General features: G+C 43.4%; 1 protein-coding gene and 1 pseudogene across 1 annotated transcript; one reads left to right on the forward strand and one right to left on the reverse strand.

Annotated features, from left to right (window-relative positions):
- Window positions 1–2,680: 2,680 nt before the first annotated feature.
- On the reverse strand, window positions 2,681–17,156 carry LOC100610730 (beta-glucuronidase-like). The gene is made up of 4 exons (XM_003318430.3): window positions 16,869–17,156; window positions 15,203–15,388; window positions 14,376–14,529; window positions 2,681–3,031 (listed from the first exon to the last, which is right to left on the reverse strand). Exons 1-4 carry the CDS (start codon window positions 16,995–16,997, stop codon window positions 2,895–2,897), a joined length of 606 nt encoding a protein of 201 aa, XP_003318478.3. The 5' UTR covers window positions 16,998–17,156; the 3' UTR covers window positions 2,681–2,894.
- LOC129135582 (ATP synthase subunit a-like) lies at window positions 4,209–4,889 on the forward strand (annotated as a pseudogene).
- Window positions 17,157–18,746: the final 1,590 nt, after the last annotated feature.

Below are 18,746 nucleotides of genomic sequence, written 5' to 3' on the forward strand. Positions count from 1 at the left end.
TCATATCTCTGATGCAACAATCACACAAATACTTTCACAACGGGAAGAAAGAATCAACATGAAGTAATCTTAGACTTCAGATACATTATTATTTGCTTTTCAGAAAATCTAATGTTTTTCACAGAAAAAGAAGCATACCTCGAATGTAACTATAAATCTCTAAAAAAATCTACTTTACAATGTATATAGTGTTACCTTTGGACCTTTTTTACACTCAACACTGATTTAGTGTAACGTCTGAAGTTTCAGTGCCTTCATTCTTTCTATTGTGAATCCTCAAATGTTTATATAGACTTAATTTTTGATTAAATATATTTTCCCCATTTACTAGATCTGCAAAAATATTTAGCATAAACTGGTGTTTTCTAAGCTGTAGTTTTGGTACAAATGTTTTTTCACATTCATTACATTTTTAGACTTTCCAATATAAAGTCTCTGATGTTCAACAAAGTCTGAGCATCTGTTTCAGGGTTTTCCTTTAATATAAAATGTGCACAATAAAATCTGTAATGCAAGTAAAGGTACTACAATCCTCTTTTTGTAATGTTTGTCTTCAGAATAAATAGTCTTTAAAGACCTATATTTTCTGAAAGGTCTTTTTATAGTAATCACATTTATAATGTAATCACATTTATAATGGATAGAGTCTTCCTGTCACCCAGGCTGTGGTGTAGTGGCTTGATCTCGGCTGACTGCAACCTCTGCCTTCCAGATTCAAGCAATTCTGCCTCAGCCTCCCGAGTAGCTGGGACTACAGGCACATGCCAACACACCCAGCTAATTTTTGTATTTTTAGTAGAGATAGGGTTTCACCATGTTGGCCACACTGGTCTTGAACTCCTAACCTCATGATCCACCCACCTTAGCCTCCCAAAGTGCTGGAATTGCAGGCGTGAGCCACCACACCCGGCCTTTAATGCTTTTATTAAGTATGAACTTTCTGATATTAAGATGTGAGTGGATATTAATGGCTTTTCACATTCTTGTATTTGTACAATTTTTCTCTAACATAAATCCTTTCTAGTGCAATAAGGTGTGAGAATTTGTTAAAAGTTTTGCCACATTCTTCATAGTTGTAGTTTTCTTCAGTATAAATTATCTTACCTACCATAAACGTGTGACTACCATTTAAAGGCCTTGCCACATTGAACACATTTCTAGAGTTTCTCACCAGTATGGTTTGTTTCTTAGAAAAGACTGAGGTGTGGTTAAATGCTCCATCACATTTTTTATGTATGTGGAGTTTCTCTCCAGTATAAAATTGTTTAATTAATAAGGATGGAGAACCAGTTAAAGGCTTTGCCACATGTTTTTTCTACAATTGCTGGGGTTCTCTCCAATATCAATTATCTTACATTTATTCATGTTTAAGGACTTTTTAAAGACATTGCCATATTCCTTATTGTAGGGTTTCTCTTCGTATTAATTCTCATGTATAATAAGGGTTCAAGACTAGTTGAAAGCTTTACCACATTCTTTGCTTTTGTAGGGCTTCTCTGTAGAAAGAATGATCAGATATTGTGTAAGGCCTGAGATGTGCTTAAAGGTTCTGTCACATTTTTAACCCTTGTAGGGTCTCTCTAATACAAATTCTCTTAGGCTTTGGAAGGCTCAGGCAGGTGGATCACCTGAGGTCAGGAGTTCGAGACCAGCCTGCCCAACATGTTGAAACCCCATCTCTACCAAAAATACAAAAATCAGCCAGTGTGGTGGCATGCACATGTAATCCCAGCTACTCAGGTGACTGAGGCAGGAGAATCAATTGAACCAGGAAGGCAGAGGCTGCAGTGAGCCAAGGTAGTGCCACTGCACTCCTGCCTGGGTGAAAAAGTGAGATTCCATCTTTAAAAAAAATTGTTTTTAAAAATAAATTCTCTTAGGTTCATTAAGGTGTGAGGGCTGGTTAAAGGCTTTGTTACATTTTTTTACATTTATAAGATTTTTGTCCAATATGAATTCCCTTATGTACAATAAAGGTTTGGAACTGGTTAAAGGCCTGCTCAAATTCTCCACACTTGCAGTGATTTTTTTTCCAGTATAAATAATTTTATGTATTATAAGGCCTGAAGGCTGGACTTTGCCATATCTTCACATGTATAGGGTTTCTCTCCAGAATGAATTTACTTACAATAAAAGTGAGCACAAATTAAAATCTTTGCTACATTCCTTACAATTGTAGGGGTTCTCTATCATGTGAATTATCTTATATTCAGTAAGGATTGAGCATTGATCAAAGACTTATGACATTCTTCATATTTCTAGGGTTTCTCTCCAGTATGAATTCTCTTATATTTAGTAAGGTTTGAGAACCAGTTAAAGGCTTTACCACATTTTTCACATTTGTAGGGTGGCTCTCCAGTATGAATTCTCTTGTGTCCAATAAGATGTGAGCTCTGGTTAAAGGTTTTGGCACATTCTTCACATTTGTAGCATTTCTCTCTAGTATGAATTTTCTAATTTTTGGTAAGGATTCAGCCATGCATAAAAGCTTTTCACATTCTTCACAGTTGTAAGGTTTCTCTCCAGTATGAATCCTCTTATGTTGAGAAAAGTATGAGAACCAGTTAAAATTTTGCCACATTCTTCACATGTGTAGGATTTCCTTCCAGTATGAGTTCTCTTGCATTCAGTGAGATGTGAGCCCTGGTTGAAGCCTTCGGCACATTCTTCACATTTGTAGAGTTTCTCTACAGTACGAATTCTCTTATTTCGAATAAGGTTTGAAAACCAGTTAAAGGCTTTTCCACATTCCTCACATTTGTATGGTTTCTCTCCTGTATTAATTCTCTTATGTTGAATAAAGATTAAGCACCAGTTAAAAGCTTTGCCACATTCATCACATTGAAAGATTAACATTGGTTAAGTCCACTATAACTTTTTTTCTGTCCCGTACACTAACCCACGCTTTTCCAGTCTTTTAACTTTAAATTTTCAATGCCATAGCTTTCATATCTTCTCATTATCACTTTTGGGAATAAATGTTTTATGCTCTGCCCAGGCAAAAGGTCTGGAGTAAAATGAGAGGACACAGCTAAAAATAAATAAATAAATAAATTATACCACTTATTAGACTCAGGTAAGTATACTCTATGAATACAAAATATAAAATTATACCAAGCACAATAAAATGGCATAATACCACAAGCCCAAATTCCTTAATAGACATATAAACTTAACAAAAATATATTGACGAAAATGCCTTTGTAACAGCTCTAAAAACCAGTTAAAAGATTGCAGTGCCACAGAGGAGAATGATGCCAAAAGCCACATAGAAGACAAAAGAACATTTGTTACATTTACCCACCACAGCCATACCTCCTCCCCAATACAAAATAATGCCTTTAAGTGTAAACTCTCGACTCCTGGCTTCTCTCTCAATAGTGAAAAAAAAAAATAGTGGCACATGTGTCCATACTTCTGGCTTTGAGGAGTCTTTCCAAAGACTGGTTTCTGTCTACCGTGACATAGAGTGCTGAAAGAAATGGTGCTATACTTTGAATGTCAGGTTGGTGTCTATGAGACAAAAGGTAAATGATTGTTACAGCACAGAGAGACTGTAAGACCACAGACAAACAGCAGGTGTACCAACTAATTACAGGCTCTTCAGCAGGAACATGGGCAAATCCACATAACCCAATAAACGGAACACAAATCTAGGGAAGAGACATCTTAAGAACAGGTTTGAGAAATTCTCAATATCTAGCCTGGCTCACTTTGGGAGGCTGAGGCGGGTGGATTGCGAGGTCAGGAGATCGAGACCATCCTGGATAACATGGTGAAACCCTGTCTCTAATAAAAATACAAAAAAAAAAAAAATTAGCCGGGCATGGTGGCGGGCACCTGTAGTCCCAGCTACTCAGGAGGCTGAAGCAGGAGAATCGCGTGAACCTGTGAGGTGGAGCTTGCAGTGAGCTGAGATCGCGCTTCTGCACTCCATCCAGCCTGGGTGACAGAGTGAGACTCCGTCTCAAAAAAAAAAAAAAAAAGCTACCCCAGTGTTAACCTTTTCAGTTAAAGGCTGAGAGAAATCACACCTCTCTACAGTGAATGCCTCAACTAGATACTTCCACATGACCTATTATTATTATATCAACAATCATAACTTTATTCTCCGTTATTCAATTACAACTACCAAAGTTCATTTACCACACACCCCCTACACCAAAAATAATCAAAACACAAAAACCTAACAACCCTTGAGAACTAAAATGAACGAAAATCTGCTCACCTCATTTACTGCCCCGACAATCCTCGGTTTAACCGCAGCAGCACTAATCATCTTGTTTCTCACCACACTGCTTCCAATCTCCAACTATCTAATCAATAACTGATTGATTTCTATTCAACAATCACTAGTTCAACTTGTTCTAAAACAAATAATAATCACACATACTATTAAAGGATGAACCTGATCCCTTATACTAATATCCCTAATTCTCTTTATTGCCTTAACCAATCTCCTTGGGCTTCTACCCCACTCATTTACACCAATTACCCAACTATCAATAAATCTAGGTATAACAATCCCCTTATGAGCAGGCACAGTAATCACAGCCTTCCACTTTAAAACTAAAAACTCCTTAGCTCACTTCCTACCACAAGGCACACCCATACTACTTATCCCTGTACTAGTAATCATCAAAACCACTAGTCTACTTATTCAACCAATGGCACTAGCTGTACATTTAACAGCCAACATTACAGCCGGTCACTTACTCATACACTTAATTGGAGGAGCCACACTAGTATTATCAATTATTAACCTTCCCACAGCTTCAAACACCCTTATTATTCTAATTCTATTGACCACTCTCGAATTCGCTGTGGCCCTTATCCAAGCTTATGCCTTTATGCTATTAGTAAGCCTTTATTTATATGACAACACATAATGACCCACCAAACACACACCTATCATTTCGTCAAACCCAGCCCTTGGCCGTTAACAAGGGCTCTCTCCTCTCTCCTAGTAACATCCACCTTAGCTATATGATTTCACTTTAACTCTATTACTCTTTTAACCTTAGGCCTACTAAACAATACACTGACTATATATCAATGGTGACATGATAATATCCGAGAAAGTACATTTCAAGGCCACCATACAACAATTGTCCAAAAAGGCATCTGATATGGAATAGTCCTATTTATTATCTCAGAAGTATTTTTCTTTGCTGGACTCTTCTGGGCATTCTACCATTCTAGTCTAGCCCCAACTCCAGAACTAGGAAGACACTGACCCCCAACAAGCATTTCTCCCCTTGACCCTCTGGAAGTACTCCTCCTGAATACATCTATATTACTTGCATCAGGGGTTTCAATTACTTGAGCCCATCACAGCCTAATAGAAAATAATCGAAAACAAATAATTCAAGCACTACTTATCACAATTACCTTAGGTATTTACTTCACCCTCCTACAAGTCTCAGAACACTTTGAGGCTCCCTTTGCTATTTCTGATGGAATTTATGGCTCAACATTCTTTACAACTACAGGCTTTCACGGACTTCACATCATTATTGGATCAACATTCCTCACTATCTGTCTCCCCTGCAAATTAAAATACCACTTTACATCTAGCCATCACTTTGGCTTTGAAGATGCCACCTGATATTGACACTTTGTAGATGGAGTATGACTATTCTTGTATATTTCTATTTACTGATAAGGATCTTACTCTTTTAGTATAAACAGTACCACTGACTTCCAATCATTTAGTTTGGACGACATCCAAAAGTGAGTAATTAACCTAATACTAGCCTTAGTAGTCAACACCCTATTAGCCCTATCACTAACAGTTATTACATTTTGGCTCCCACTACTTAATATTTATATAAAAAAAATCCAGCCCCTACGAATGCGGATTTGACCTGTTATCCTCCGACCACATTCCCTTCTCCATAAAATTTTTTCTAATAGCCATCACATTCCCCCATTTGACTTAGAAATCGCCCTACTACTTACTACCCTTGCCATAAGCCCTTCAAACAAGCAATCTGACACTAACAAACAGCACAGCCCTTATACTAGTTATCATTTTAGTCCTAGGGTTAACTGATGAATGAACTCAAAAAGGATTAGATTGAACTGAATTGGTAGATAGTTTAAGCCAAAATAAATGATTTCGACTCATTAGATTATGATACAACATATTTACCAAATGCCCTCTATTTATATCAATATCATATTAGCATATACCATATCACTTCTGGGGATATTAATCTATCGATCCCATCTGATAGCATCCCTACTATGCCTAGAAGGAATATTATCATTATTCATCATAAATACCCTTATACCTTTAAATATATATTTCACCGTGGCATTCATAATACCCATTACCCTCCTAGTATTTACAGCCTGCGAAGCCGCAGTGGGCCTTGCCTTACTAGTTTCCATCTCCAACACCTATAGCCTAGACTATGTATATAACCTAAATTTACTTCGATGCTAAAAATTATTATTCCAACAATTATACTGCTACCAATAACATGATTCTCTAAAAACTCAATAATCTAAATCAATTCACAGCCTAATCATTAGCTTCATTGCCCTATTATTTATTAATCAATTCAATGACAATCTATTCAACTTCTTATTAACTTTCTCTTCTGATCCACTGACATCACCTCTCCTAATCTTAACAGCCTGACTACTACCTCTTGTAATTATAGCAAGCCAGTACCACCTCTCCAATGAGTCACCCCCATGGAAAAAGCTCTATATTTCCATATCGATTACCCTACAATTTTCTTTAGTCATGGCATTCACAGCCACAGAACTAATTACATTTTATATTCCCTTTGAAGCTACACTTATCCCTACCTTAATTATTATCACCCCCTGGGTAACCAACCAGAACGCCTCAATGCAAGCTCATATTTCTTATTTTTTACACTAGTGGGATCTCTTCCCCCTACTTATGATACTTATTTATACTCAAAATACCTTAGGTTCACTGAACATGATAATAATATTTAACATCCAAGAACTATTAATCTCCTGATCAAATAACCTTATATGATTAGCATGTGTTATGGGTTTTATAGTAAAAATACCCCTATACGGACTTCACGTATGACTTCTTAAAGCTCATGTAGAAGCCCCTATTGCAGGCTCAATAGTACTTAGAGCAGTTCTCCTAAAAACAGGCAGCTACGGCATAATATGGCTTACCCTTATCCTCAGCCCCCTGACAGAATATACAGTCTACCCCTTCCTCATGTTATCCTTATGAGGGATAGTTATGATAAGCTCTATTTGTCTATGACAAACTGATCTAGAATCACTTATTGCATATTCTTCCGTAAGCCGTATAGCACTTATTATTATGTCTATCCTCATTCAAACCCCCTGAAGCTTTACCGGTGCAATTACCCTCAAAATTGCCCATGGACTTCCTTCGTCCTTACTACTCTGCCTAGCAGATTCAAACTATGAGCGAATCCATAGCCAAATCATATTACCCTCTAGAGGGCTTCAAACACTACTCCCACTAATAGCCTTTTGATGACTTAGAGCAAATCTTATTAACCTTGCCTTACCCCACACCATTAATCTAATGGGAGAACTCTTGGTAATGGTGGCTTCACTCTCCTGATCAAACATCACCATTATGCTTATAGGACTTAATATTAATCACAGCCCTTTATTCCCTATACATACTTATCACAATACAACAAGAAACACATATTACATGAATAGCATTAAACCTTCCTCTACACGAGAAAATATACAAATACACATACACCTTGCACCTATTCTCCTATTATCCCTAAACCCTAAGATTACTATAGGTTTTATAACCTGTAAATATAGTTTAATCAAAACATTAGATTGTGGGTCTAATAATAAAAGTCTGCAACTTCTTCTTTACTGAGAAAGTATGCAAGAACTGCTAACTCATACCCCTGTGCCTAACAACATGGCTTTCTCAAGTTGTAGAGGATAAGAGCTATCCATTGGTCTTAGAAACCAAACATATTGGTGCAACTCAAAATAAAAGTAATAATCACGTATTTTTCCATTACTATAATAACCTTAATCTCCTTAACCTTACCAATTACTACCACCTTAATCAACTCTCACAAGAACTTGGATCCATATTATGTAAAAATATCTACTGCATGCACCTTCACCATTAGCCTCATTCCCACAACGTTTGTGTATATAGACCAAGAAGCCATCATCTCAAACTGACATTCAGTAACAATCCAAACCCTTAAACTCTCACTAAGCTTCAAACTAGACTACTTCTCCATAAAATTTATCCCAGTAGCACTATTTGTCACCTGATCTCTTATAGAATTCTCGATATATAAAATCAGATCCTAACATTAATCAATTTTTCAAATATTTACTTATTTTCCTCACCACAATATTAATTCTAGTTACCGCCAACAACATTTTTTCAACTTTTTATCAGATGAGAAGGTGTAGGAATTATGTCTGGTTTTACTAACTGGCTGATGACACGGCCGAGCAGATGCTAATACAGCAGCCCTCCAAGTGATTCTGTATAACCGCATTGGCGATATTGGCTTCATTTTAGCTATAGCATGATTCCTCTCATCTTACAATACATGAGAACCTCAACGAGCATTTATCCTAAATCCTACCCCTGATCTGCCATTAATTGGCCTTCTCTTAGCAGCAGCGGGAAAGTCAGCTCAATTTGGCCTCCACCCCTGACTTCCTTCCGCCATGGAAGGTCCAACCCCAGTCTCAGCCCTACTCCACTCTAGCGCTATAGTTGTAGCAGGAATTTTACTGCTTATCCACTTCCACCCCTTAATAGAAAATAATATGTTAATCCAAACCCTTAAAATGTGTTTAGGGGCTATTGCCACCTTATTTACAGCAATTTGTGCTCTAACACAAAATGTGATCAACAAAATCGTAGCATTCTCCACCTCAAGTCAACTAGGCCTTATAATAGCCACAATTGGCAAGAATCAACCACACCTAGCATTCCTACACATTTGCACCCACACCTTTTTTAAAGCTATATTATTTATAAGTTCAGGATCCATCACCCATAACCTCAACAAAAAACAAGATACCTGAAAAACAGGAGGACTATTTAAGACTTTACCCCTTACTTCCTCCTCCCTTATTGGCAGCCTAGCACTTACGGCTATGCCTTTCCTCACAGGCTTTTACTCTAAAGATCTCATTATCAAAAGTGCAAACACATCCCTATACCAATGCCTGAGCCCTCTCTACTACTCTTATTGCCACCTCCCTAGCAAGTATCTATAATATCCAAATTATTTTCTTTGCTCTAATAGGACAATCCCACGTCCCAACCCTAATCAGCATTGACAAAAATAACTCTTCCCTAATAAACCCAATTAAATGCCTTATAGTCGGCAGTATCTTCACTGGGTTTCTCATCACCAATAGCATTATCCCTACACTTCATCCTCCCGAACAACAATATCACTCACCTAAAACTCACAGCCCGAGGTGTAACCATCCGAGGACTCTTACTGGCAATGGAACTTAGTTTTATAACTAATAATCTTAAGATAACATATCCATTACAAACATTCAGCTTCTCCAATATATTAGGATTTTACTCAATCACAATTCACCATACAACCCCTCACTCAAACCTATCTACAAGCCAAAATCTGGCATCACTTCTGCTAGACTTAATTTGACTAGAAAAGTCCATGCCAAAGACAAATTCACAGACCCAACTCAAAGCCTCCATTACCATAACTACTCAAAAAGGCCTAATTAAATTTTATTTTTTCTTTGGTTATTCCATCCTTCTTAACTTTACTCTTAATTATCTAATCTATTACCCAGAGTAATTTCAACTGCCACATAAATACTAACAATGTTCAACCAGCAACTACGAACAATCAACACCCATAATTATATAAAGCACCCGCACCCACAGAATCCTGATGCATTAACCCTGGCACCTCCCCCTCAAAAATTATTCAACTTCCCACACTAATAAAATTAACTATGATGACCACCCCATCATACTCACCATTCACCAAAGTAACAACAACTCTATTAGTAGCCCCAATAATAAAGTTTCTAAAACATCAATACTTGATCCTCATGCCTCAGGGTATTCCTCAATAGCCATCACCACAGTATAACCAAAAACAACCATCATCCCCCCCAAATAAACAAAAAAGACTATTAGTCCCATAAAAGCCCCACCATAATTCAACACAATAACACAACCTACAGCACGACTAAGAATTAACCCTAAACTCCCATAAATAGGAGAAGGTTTAGAAAAAAAACCTACAAATCCCATAACAAAAGAACACTTAATAAGAATAAAGCATATGTCATTATTCCCACATGGGTTATAGCCATGACTAATGATATGAAAAACCATCACTGTACTTCAAGAACACTAATGACCATTACATGTAAAACAAACCCACTAATAAAAATCATTAATTACTCATTCATTGATCTCCCCACACCATCTAATATCTCTATATGATGAAACTTCGGCTCACTTCTTGGTACCTGTTTCTGGCCATACACTAGACACCAGATACCCCAATTGCTTTCTCTTCTATTGCCCATATTAACCGAGATGTGGACTATGGCTGAAGAGTCCGCTGTTTTCACACTAATGGCCTTTCAACATTCTTCATCTGCCTCTTCCTACACGTCGGCGGAGGCTTATATTATGGGTCATTCGTACATTTAGAAACATGAAACACTGGCATTATCCTCCTACTCACAACCACAGCAACAGCATTTATAGGCTATGTGCTTCCATGAGGCCAGATACCATTCTGAGGCGCTACCGTAATCACAAACCTACTATCAGCCTTCCCATATATTGGAACTGACCTTGTCCCATGAATCGAAGGTGGATTTCCAGTTTACAAAGCCACTCTTACACAACTCTTCAACTTCCACTTCATCTTACCTTTCACCATAATAGCCCTGACAATTCTCCACCTTTTATTCCTACACGAAACAGGGTCTAATAACCCTTCAGGAATTTCATCACATTCTGACAAAATCACCTTCCACCCTTACTACACAACCAAAGATATTCTAGGTTTAATTTTTCTCCTCCTCATTTTAATAATTCTAGTACTGTTTCTGCCTGACCTCCTGAGCGACCCAGATAATTACACCTTAGTCAACCCGCAAATACCCTGCCCCACATAAAACCACACTGATACTTTTTATTTGTATACACAATCTTACGATCCATCCCCAATAAACCAGGAGTCAATATCTGTTCTGAACCTTAGTCACCGACGTATTCACACTCACATGAATCAGAGGACAGCCAGTTGAACATCCTTTTATTACCATCGGACAGATAGCATCTATGATATATTTCTCTATTATTCTTGTTCTCATACCACTCACTGCCCTAATCAAGAATAAACTACTTAAATGAAACTGCCCTTGTAGTATAATCCAATACACCAGTCTTGTAAAGCAGAAATGGAGAGTCCCCTCCCTAGGGCAACTCAGAGAAAAAGCATTCCCACTGCACCATCAACACCCAAAGCTGAGATTCTAATTAAACTATTCTCTGTATTCTTTTTGGCACGCATTTTTACTACTATGTAATTACTGACCATCAGCACTAATACATTAATTCTTTTATGTACTTCGTGCATTACTGCTAGTCCCCATGAATATATAGAACTATCAATGCTTGATTGTACACAGTACATTCACAGATTGTATGACATTACAAGCTTGCTCCACACGCATATAAGCAAGTATTAGCAATTTCTTAACTATCGTATATAATACTACACTTACACATAGAACTAGTTCCATATGGATATCGACCAGTACTCAAAATTCTTAATATTACATAGTGCATTCATTGGTTCATTGGACATAGCACATTTCAGTCAAAACCACCCTCCCAACATGGTTATCTCCTACTAAATTTTAGTCTCTTAGTCTACCAACCTCCGAGAAATCATCATCCCGCTTGGATGTGTTACCCTCCTTGCTCCGGGCCCATAATACTTGGGGTTGACTATACTGAAACTATACCTGGCATCTGGTTCTTAGCTCAGGGCCATAAAACTAAGATTGCCCATACGTTCCCCTTAAATAAGACATCTCGATGGACTAGTGACTATCACCATATTAACCAGACACGGGAGCACTGTCATGCATTTGGTCTTTTTAACTTTTGGGGATGCTATCACTCACCATCGCGAAAGGCCTTGTCCCCTTGCCATCAGCTGTAGTCATACTTGGATTTGATTTCCACCAAACCAATTGTAGAAATCGCACCTACTCCTCATGTGCTCCACTCGACTCAGCCTCCCAAAGTGCTGGGATTACAGGCGTGAGCCACCGTGTCTGGCACTTTTTTTCAATTTAAAAAAAGATTTTTTTGACCAGGCAGAGTGGTCACACCTGTAATCCCAACACTTGGGGAGGCTGAGGTGGAAGGATTGCTTGAGCCCAGGAGTTCAAGACCAGCCTGGTTAACATAGGGAAACCACTTCTTCCCTAAAAATACAAAAAATTAGCCGAGCGTGGTGGTGTCTGCCTGCAGCCCCAGCAGCCCCAGCTACTTGGAAGGCTGAAACGGGAGGATTGCTTGAGCCAGGAGTTCGGGGCTGCAGTAAGATACATCTTAAGGCAGGGTAGGTAGTCAAGGAAGCGAACACGTCCTTGAGATGTGCCAATCATGGTGCTGAGATATGTGACATGTGAACAAGCATGTACAGTTACTGTGCATACGCAACCAAAGGACAGCCCAAAACGTGCTTACACCTCTTCCCAGCTCCTTAGGAATTCACCATGGAAGACTCCCAGAAAGGGAGTTTCGCCAGTAATAATCAGTGCTGTCTCATTGCTACGAGCAGCCTGCCCTGAATTCTCTCTCAGGGTGAACTGTGTATTTTGCACTTCACTATTTTTTTTGAGAAGGAGTCTCGCTCTGTCACCCAGGCTGGAGTGCAGTGTTGCAATCTCAGCTCACTGCAACCTCCACCTCAGAAGTTCGAGCAATTCTCCCATCTCAACCACCCGAGTAGCTGGTATTACAGGCACACGCCACCATGCCAAGCTAATGTTGGCCAGGCTGATTTGAACTCCTCAAGTGATCCACCTGCCTCAGCCTCCAAAAGTGCTGAGATTAGAGGGATGAGCCACTGTGCCCGGGCTATTCTGCACTTAACTTCCAAAATACTTTTTTCTTTGCAATAAATTGCTCTATGCTGCATCACCTTTGCTGTGTGATTCTTGTTTAAATTCCTATTTATTTAATTTTATTTATTTATTTGAGACAGGGTCTCACTATGTTGCCCAGGCAGGTCTCGAACTTTTGAGCTCAAGCTATCTGTCCACCTTGGCCTCCCAAGACAGACATTAACCACCGCACCCAGCCTAAACTCTTTTAAACTTGGAACTGCAGCCCCAAAACAGCTGTCAATAATCTCGCCACTGTACTCCAGAATGGGCGACAGTGTAAGGCCTCATCTCAGAAAAAGAAAAAGATATATTTAAAACAAGAAAAGAAAACTTTAAAAATCCTTACACTCTGGGATGCTGAGGCGTGTGCATCACCTCAGGTCAGGAGTTCAAGTCCAGCCAGGCTAACATGGTGAAACCCTGTCTGTACTAAAAAAAAAATACAAAAATTAACTGGGCATGGTGGCAGATGCCTGTAATCCCAGCTACTCTGGAGGTTGACACAGGAGAATCCTTTGAAACCAGGAGGCGGAGGTTGCAGTGAGCTGAGATTGTACCACTGCCCTCCAGCCTGGTCAACAGAGTGAGACTCTATCACAAAAAAAAAAAAAAAAAAAAAAAAAAGACAGGGTCTCCGTCTGTTGCCCAGACCAGAGCGCAGTGGCGTAGTCGTAGCTCACTGCACCCTTGACCTCCCAGGCTCAAGTGATTCTCCTGTTTCAGCAGCTGGGACTACCAGCACACATCACCATGCCTAATTTTTTAATTTTTTGTGGTGATGGTCTCGCTGTTGCCCAGGCTGGTCTTGAACTCCTAGCCTCAAGTGATCCTCCTACCAGGGCCTCCTTGCAAAGAGCTGAGAGGACAGGCACGAGCCACTGTGCCTGTTCCCCCAAAGCTGCCTGTTCCTTGAGCATGATGTGTAGCAAGGGGAGCTGGAGTGAGAGCAGCACCGTGGGGAAGGGACAGGACAGCCGCCCTGAGCTGTGTGACGTTAGGCCAAACTCCTCTTCTCCAAGCGAGGTCAACCAGACAGGTGATTTCAGGAGCCCGTGTCTGCTCAGATAGGCTGGATTTTAGCTTTGTAGGTGGATGGGAACCTGTGGGGGTTTAGAGATGCTGGGAGCACCTTTTTCCTGGGAGAGCTTTCCAAACAGGGAACAAACAGAGCCACTCTGGGCCCCGCGGAGGGAGGATCTTACCAGAAGCCCTCACCACTGTCGTGCTCCACACCGGTGGTGATGGTGATGTCATTGATGTAGGTGGTGGGTGTCGTGTACAGAAGCACAGACCACTGCAGTCCTGCGTAGTTGAAGAAGTCAGTCTGTGTTCTGGACAAAACAACCCTTGGGATACCTAGGGTGTGAGGACTGTGGTTCTCTGGGCCCTTGCCCTGGGTCCTTTGACTTCAGCTCACAGGCCTCCGCAGCCTCCCCAGATCCAGGGCCTCCACTCTGCGAAGGCCACCCTGTCCCTAGCAGGAAGACCACAGGGTGGGATGGGAAGGTGGGTGCGTGCAGTGGAGACAGGATGGTACCCACTTGGAGGTGTTGGTCATGTAGCAGATGGTCCCTGGTGGCAGGGACCCCCCCCTCTTGGGGTTGAGCATATTACTGATGTTGATTAGTGACGCAGAGGCAGGAGGGCAGAGGCCCCACCTGGACCAAGCTGCTGATGTCAGCCCCTCATGCTCTAACGTGTTGACACCATTCACCCACTGCAGACACAGGAGATATGGGGAGGGGGTGGCAGGTCAGCGCATAAGGAGAGGCCCTGCTATTGGGCACTCCCTCACATAACCTGCAGCATGGGGCTCAGGGGCCTGCCAGGCAGATGGGAAGAATGGCATCCCGATGGGGTAGATCAGGCCACCTATCCCCCTACACAGGACATAGCCCCCAGGGCAGGGCAGAGCAGGGACCCCCACCATCCCACGCCAGAAGACAGGCTGTGGGTGGCTGCTGGGGGTCCCATGCTGGTCGGCAGCCATGCCCACCCACCCACCCTGCCTGCTCCTGGCTGCACTGACCACGATGTCATAGGAGTGGGCACTGCCAATCCTCAGCACCACTCTTGTGCACAGGTCCTGGGTCCATTTCTCCAGCAGGGTCACCTCCCATTCGTACAACATCCAGCTAACAAAATGCCGCAGGCGCCAGTCCTGGCCAATGTCGTTGAAGCTGAAGGGAACCAGCACGTCCAGGGTGGGGCCTGACTGCGGAGAGAGGGGCCAGGCTCAGCTCCTAGGTCCCCAAAAAGATCTGGGGCCAGTGTGCTGCACAGCTGTGCCCCCCCAGGCCTAGCGCAAGTCCTGACATACAGCAGGAACCCTTGGTGGAACGTACAGATAACTTGCTGCAACAGGTCAACTGCCAGGGCGGTTTGTGCATCTGGGCCAGTGGGGCCAGGAGTTCCTCCTCGGGAGTGGATGGGGCCCAATATCTCCCGAGACAGATGACCTACTGCCTGTCACAGGGAGGAAGGCTGGTTGGGAGGATGGGGGAGCTTTGCTTAGGACACTGTGAGTGGGGCGCACGCTAGCACACAGCCCTCTCCTCTTCCTCCTGTACTGAATGCCGCAAAGTCAGAAAAAGAGAATGTAGAATGGGCAAACGCAGCCCAGACCTCACCTCGTCCCATTTCTCTACTGACCACATCCAAGTCAGAAGGGGAACAGGGGTGGCGTCCTTGGCCTGATGTCATGTCCTGTCCTCTATCTGAACCTTGAAAACCAAGGGACCTTCCTGCCTCGGCAGAGCTGACCTCAGAACGTCTAAACTGTCCCCTCCTCCCAATCCCCGGGCCCGGCTCTGTGCAGCACATGCCGCTCTGGCTAGATGAGTGTGTGGGTAATCAAAAGCCTGTAATCAGCGCTTTGGGAGGTCAACGTGGGAGGATGGCTTGAGGCCAGGAATTTGAGACCAGCCTGGGCAATGTAGTGAGACCCTGTATCTTAAAAAAAAAAAAAAGTTTTTTCGGTGTTTTTTTTAAACGGAGTCTCACTCTGTCACCCAGGCTGGAGTGCAGTGGCGTTATCTCGGCTCATTGCAACCTCCGCCTCCTGGGTTCAAGCGATTTTCCTGCCTCAGTCTTCCAAGTAGCTGGGATTACAGGCATGAACCAACCACACCTGGCTAATTTTTATATTTTTAGTAGAGGCAGTGTTTCACCATGTTGGCCAGGCTGGTCTCGAACTCCTGGCCTCAGGTGATTTGCCCGCCTGCACCTCCCAAAGTGCTGGGATTACAGGAGTGAGCCACCTAGCCTGTCCAAGGTTTTTTTCTAATTAGCCAGGCGTGGTGGCCCCAGCTAACTTGCAAGGCTGGGGCAGGAGAATCACTTGAGCTCAATGGATTGCGCCACTCAGCTCCAGCCTGGGTGACAGGGCCAAACCCAGTCTCAAAAAAATTTACAAATTAAAAATAAACATTAAAAAGGACACTGCCCAGGCTCACCCTTCACCTCAGGAGGGGGCTCTGCAGGGGCACTTCCTCCTCTTCCCACCTCCTCTGCCTTGGTCTTCCCGGTTTCCCCGGGTCCCCATCCACTAGTCCCGCTCCAAGCCCATTGACCTTTAACCTCCTTTGGGCCCCCAGCTCCGGGATGCCCAGGGGAAGGAGCCTGCAGGGGGCTGGGGCTCCTCTCTCCCACTGCCGGGCTTCCGGGCGCCTCCAGGCCCTGCCCCGAGTCCTCACCTCCTGCAGCGGCCGCGGGTACCACTGCTCCTTAAAGCCCTGGCGTCGGTTGTCCAAATCGGCAGGGAGGCTCCAGAGGCCACCCAGCTCCTTGGGCTCCCGCGACGGGCTCTCCTGGGGGTACAGCATCCCGCCTTGCAGTGCCAGCGCACAGCAACAGCAGCCCAAACGCCGTGCAGGCCACACCTGTCCACTAGGTCACGCTTTCCACTCCACTGCTTGGCCACCGTCTGCAGGGCTAAGAGCAGTGCAGGAGGCGGCTGCGGACAGGTCGCATCAGGTACCTGAGACGATCCGCGCCATCTTTGCTGAGGGCGAGTGCCAGGCCTAGAGGGGCGGGATGGGCCTGGCGCTGCCCAGTGGGGCCTGTGGCTGGAACCCCGGGCTAGGCCTTTGGGGAAGCGGGACCCTCACCCTCAGCCCCAGCCAAGAAGGGCAAGGTCGGTTCCCCACCCCAGCACAGTCTGGACGATCCAGGGCTGCAGGCCAGGACAGAACCCCTGAGATCGGTGGGATCCCCCTGTTTCTTCAAGGAGCACCTTCTCTTGCTTTCCACAGCAGGAATTTGAGCAGGCCACAGCAGAGCCTCTTCCATGCCTGTTGGATGCAATAGAGTGAGATTCTACCTTGGGAGGCCAAGGTGGGCAGATTGCTTGAGTCCAGGAGTTCAAGACCATGGCAAAACCCTGTCTCTACTAAATATACAAAAATACTAAATACCAAAATACAAAAATTAAGACTAGGCATAGTGGCTCACACCTGTAATCTCAGCACTTTGGGAGGCCAACGTGGGAGGATCTCTTGAGGAAAGGAATTTGAGACCAACCTGGGAAACACAGTGAGACCCCCATCTCTACAAAAAATATAATTAAGGCTGGGCGTGGTGGGTCATGCCTATAATCCTAGCACTTTGGGAGGCCAAGGCAGGCAGATCACAAGGTCAGGAGTTCGAGACCAGCCTGGTCAATATGGTGAAACCCCGTCTCTACTAAAAATACAAAAAAATTAGCTGGGTGTGGTGGCATGCGCCTGTAATCCCAGCTGCTCGGGAGGCTGAGAGAGGAGAACCACTTGAATCCAGGAGGCAGACGCTGCAGTGAGCCGAGATCACGCCACTGCACTCTAGCCTGGGCCACAGAGGGACACTGTCTCCAAAAAAAAAAAAAAAAAAAAGAAGAGAAAAAAGAAGAAACGAGCAGCCTGGTAGGAAGATGGGGCAGCCCTGAAAGGCTCGGTGAATGTACCAGTCTGAAGCTAACACTCCGCAGATCTGGGATGCTGCCCTCCAAGATGTGGTACACGCTGACAGCTTTCTTTTCCCTCTTCCTCCTCCTCCTCATTTAAAGGCAGGAGCCAGCGTGCCTGGCCGTTTATTCCTCTTCCTCCTCCTCCTTTACAGGCGTGAGCCATCACACCTGGCTGTTTCCTTTTCCTTCCTCTCTTCCTCTTCCTCCTTTACAGGCGTGAGGCACACGACTCTGTTTTTTCCTCCTTTGCAGGCGTGAGCCACCATGCCTGGCTGTTTCCTCCTCCTCCTCCTCCTTTAACAGGCATGAGCCATGATGCCTGGCTGTTTCCCCCTCCTCCTCCTTTACAGGTGTGAGCCTCCGTGCCTGGCTGTTTCCTCCTCCTCCCCCTTTAACAGGGATGAGCCACGGCACCTGGCAGTTTCCTCCTCCTCTTCCTTTACAGGCGTGAGCCACCACACCTGGCTATTTCCTCCTGCTCCTCCTCTTTTACAGGGGTGAGCCACCAAGCCTAGCTGTTTCCTCGTCCTCCTCCTTCTCTTTTACAGGCGTGAGCTACCACACCTGGCTGTTTCTTCCTCCTCCATAAGCATGAGCCACCTCGCCTGGCTGTTTCCTCCTCCACCTCCTC

This window comes from Pan troglodytes, chromosome 6 (assembly GCF_028858775.2).
Source record: "Pan troglodytes isolate AG18354 chromosome 6, NHGRI_mPanTro3-v2.0_pri, whole genome shotgun sequence".
In the NCBI taxonomy this organism is placed as follows: domain Eukaryota; kingdom Metazoa; phylum Chordata; class Mammalia; order Primates; family Hominidae; genus Pan; species Pan troglodytes.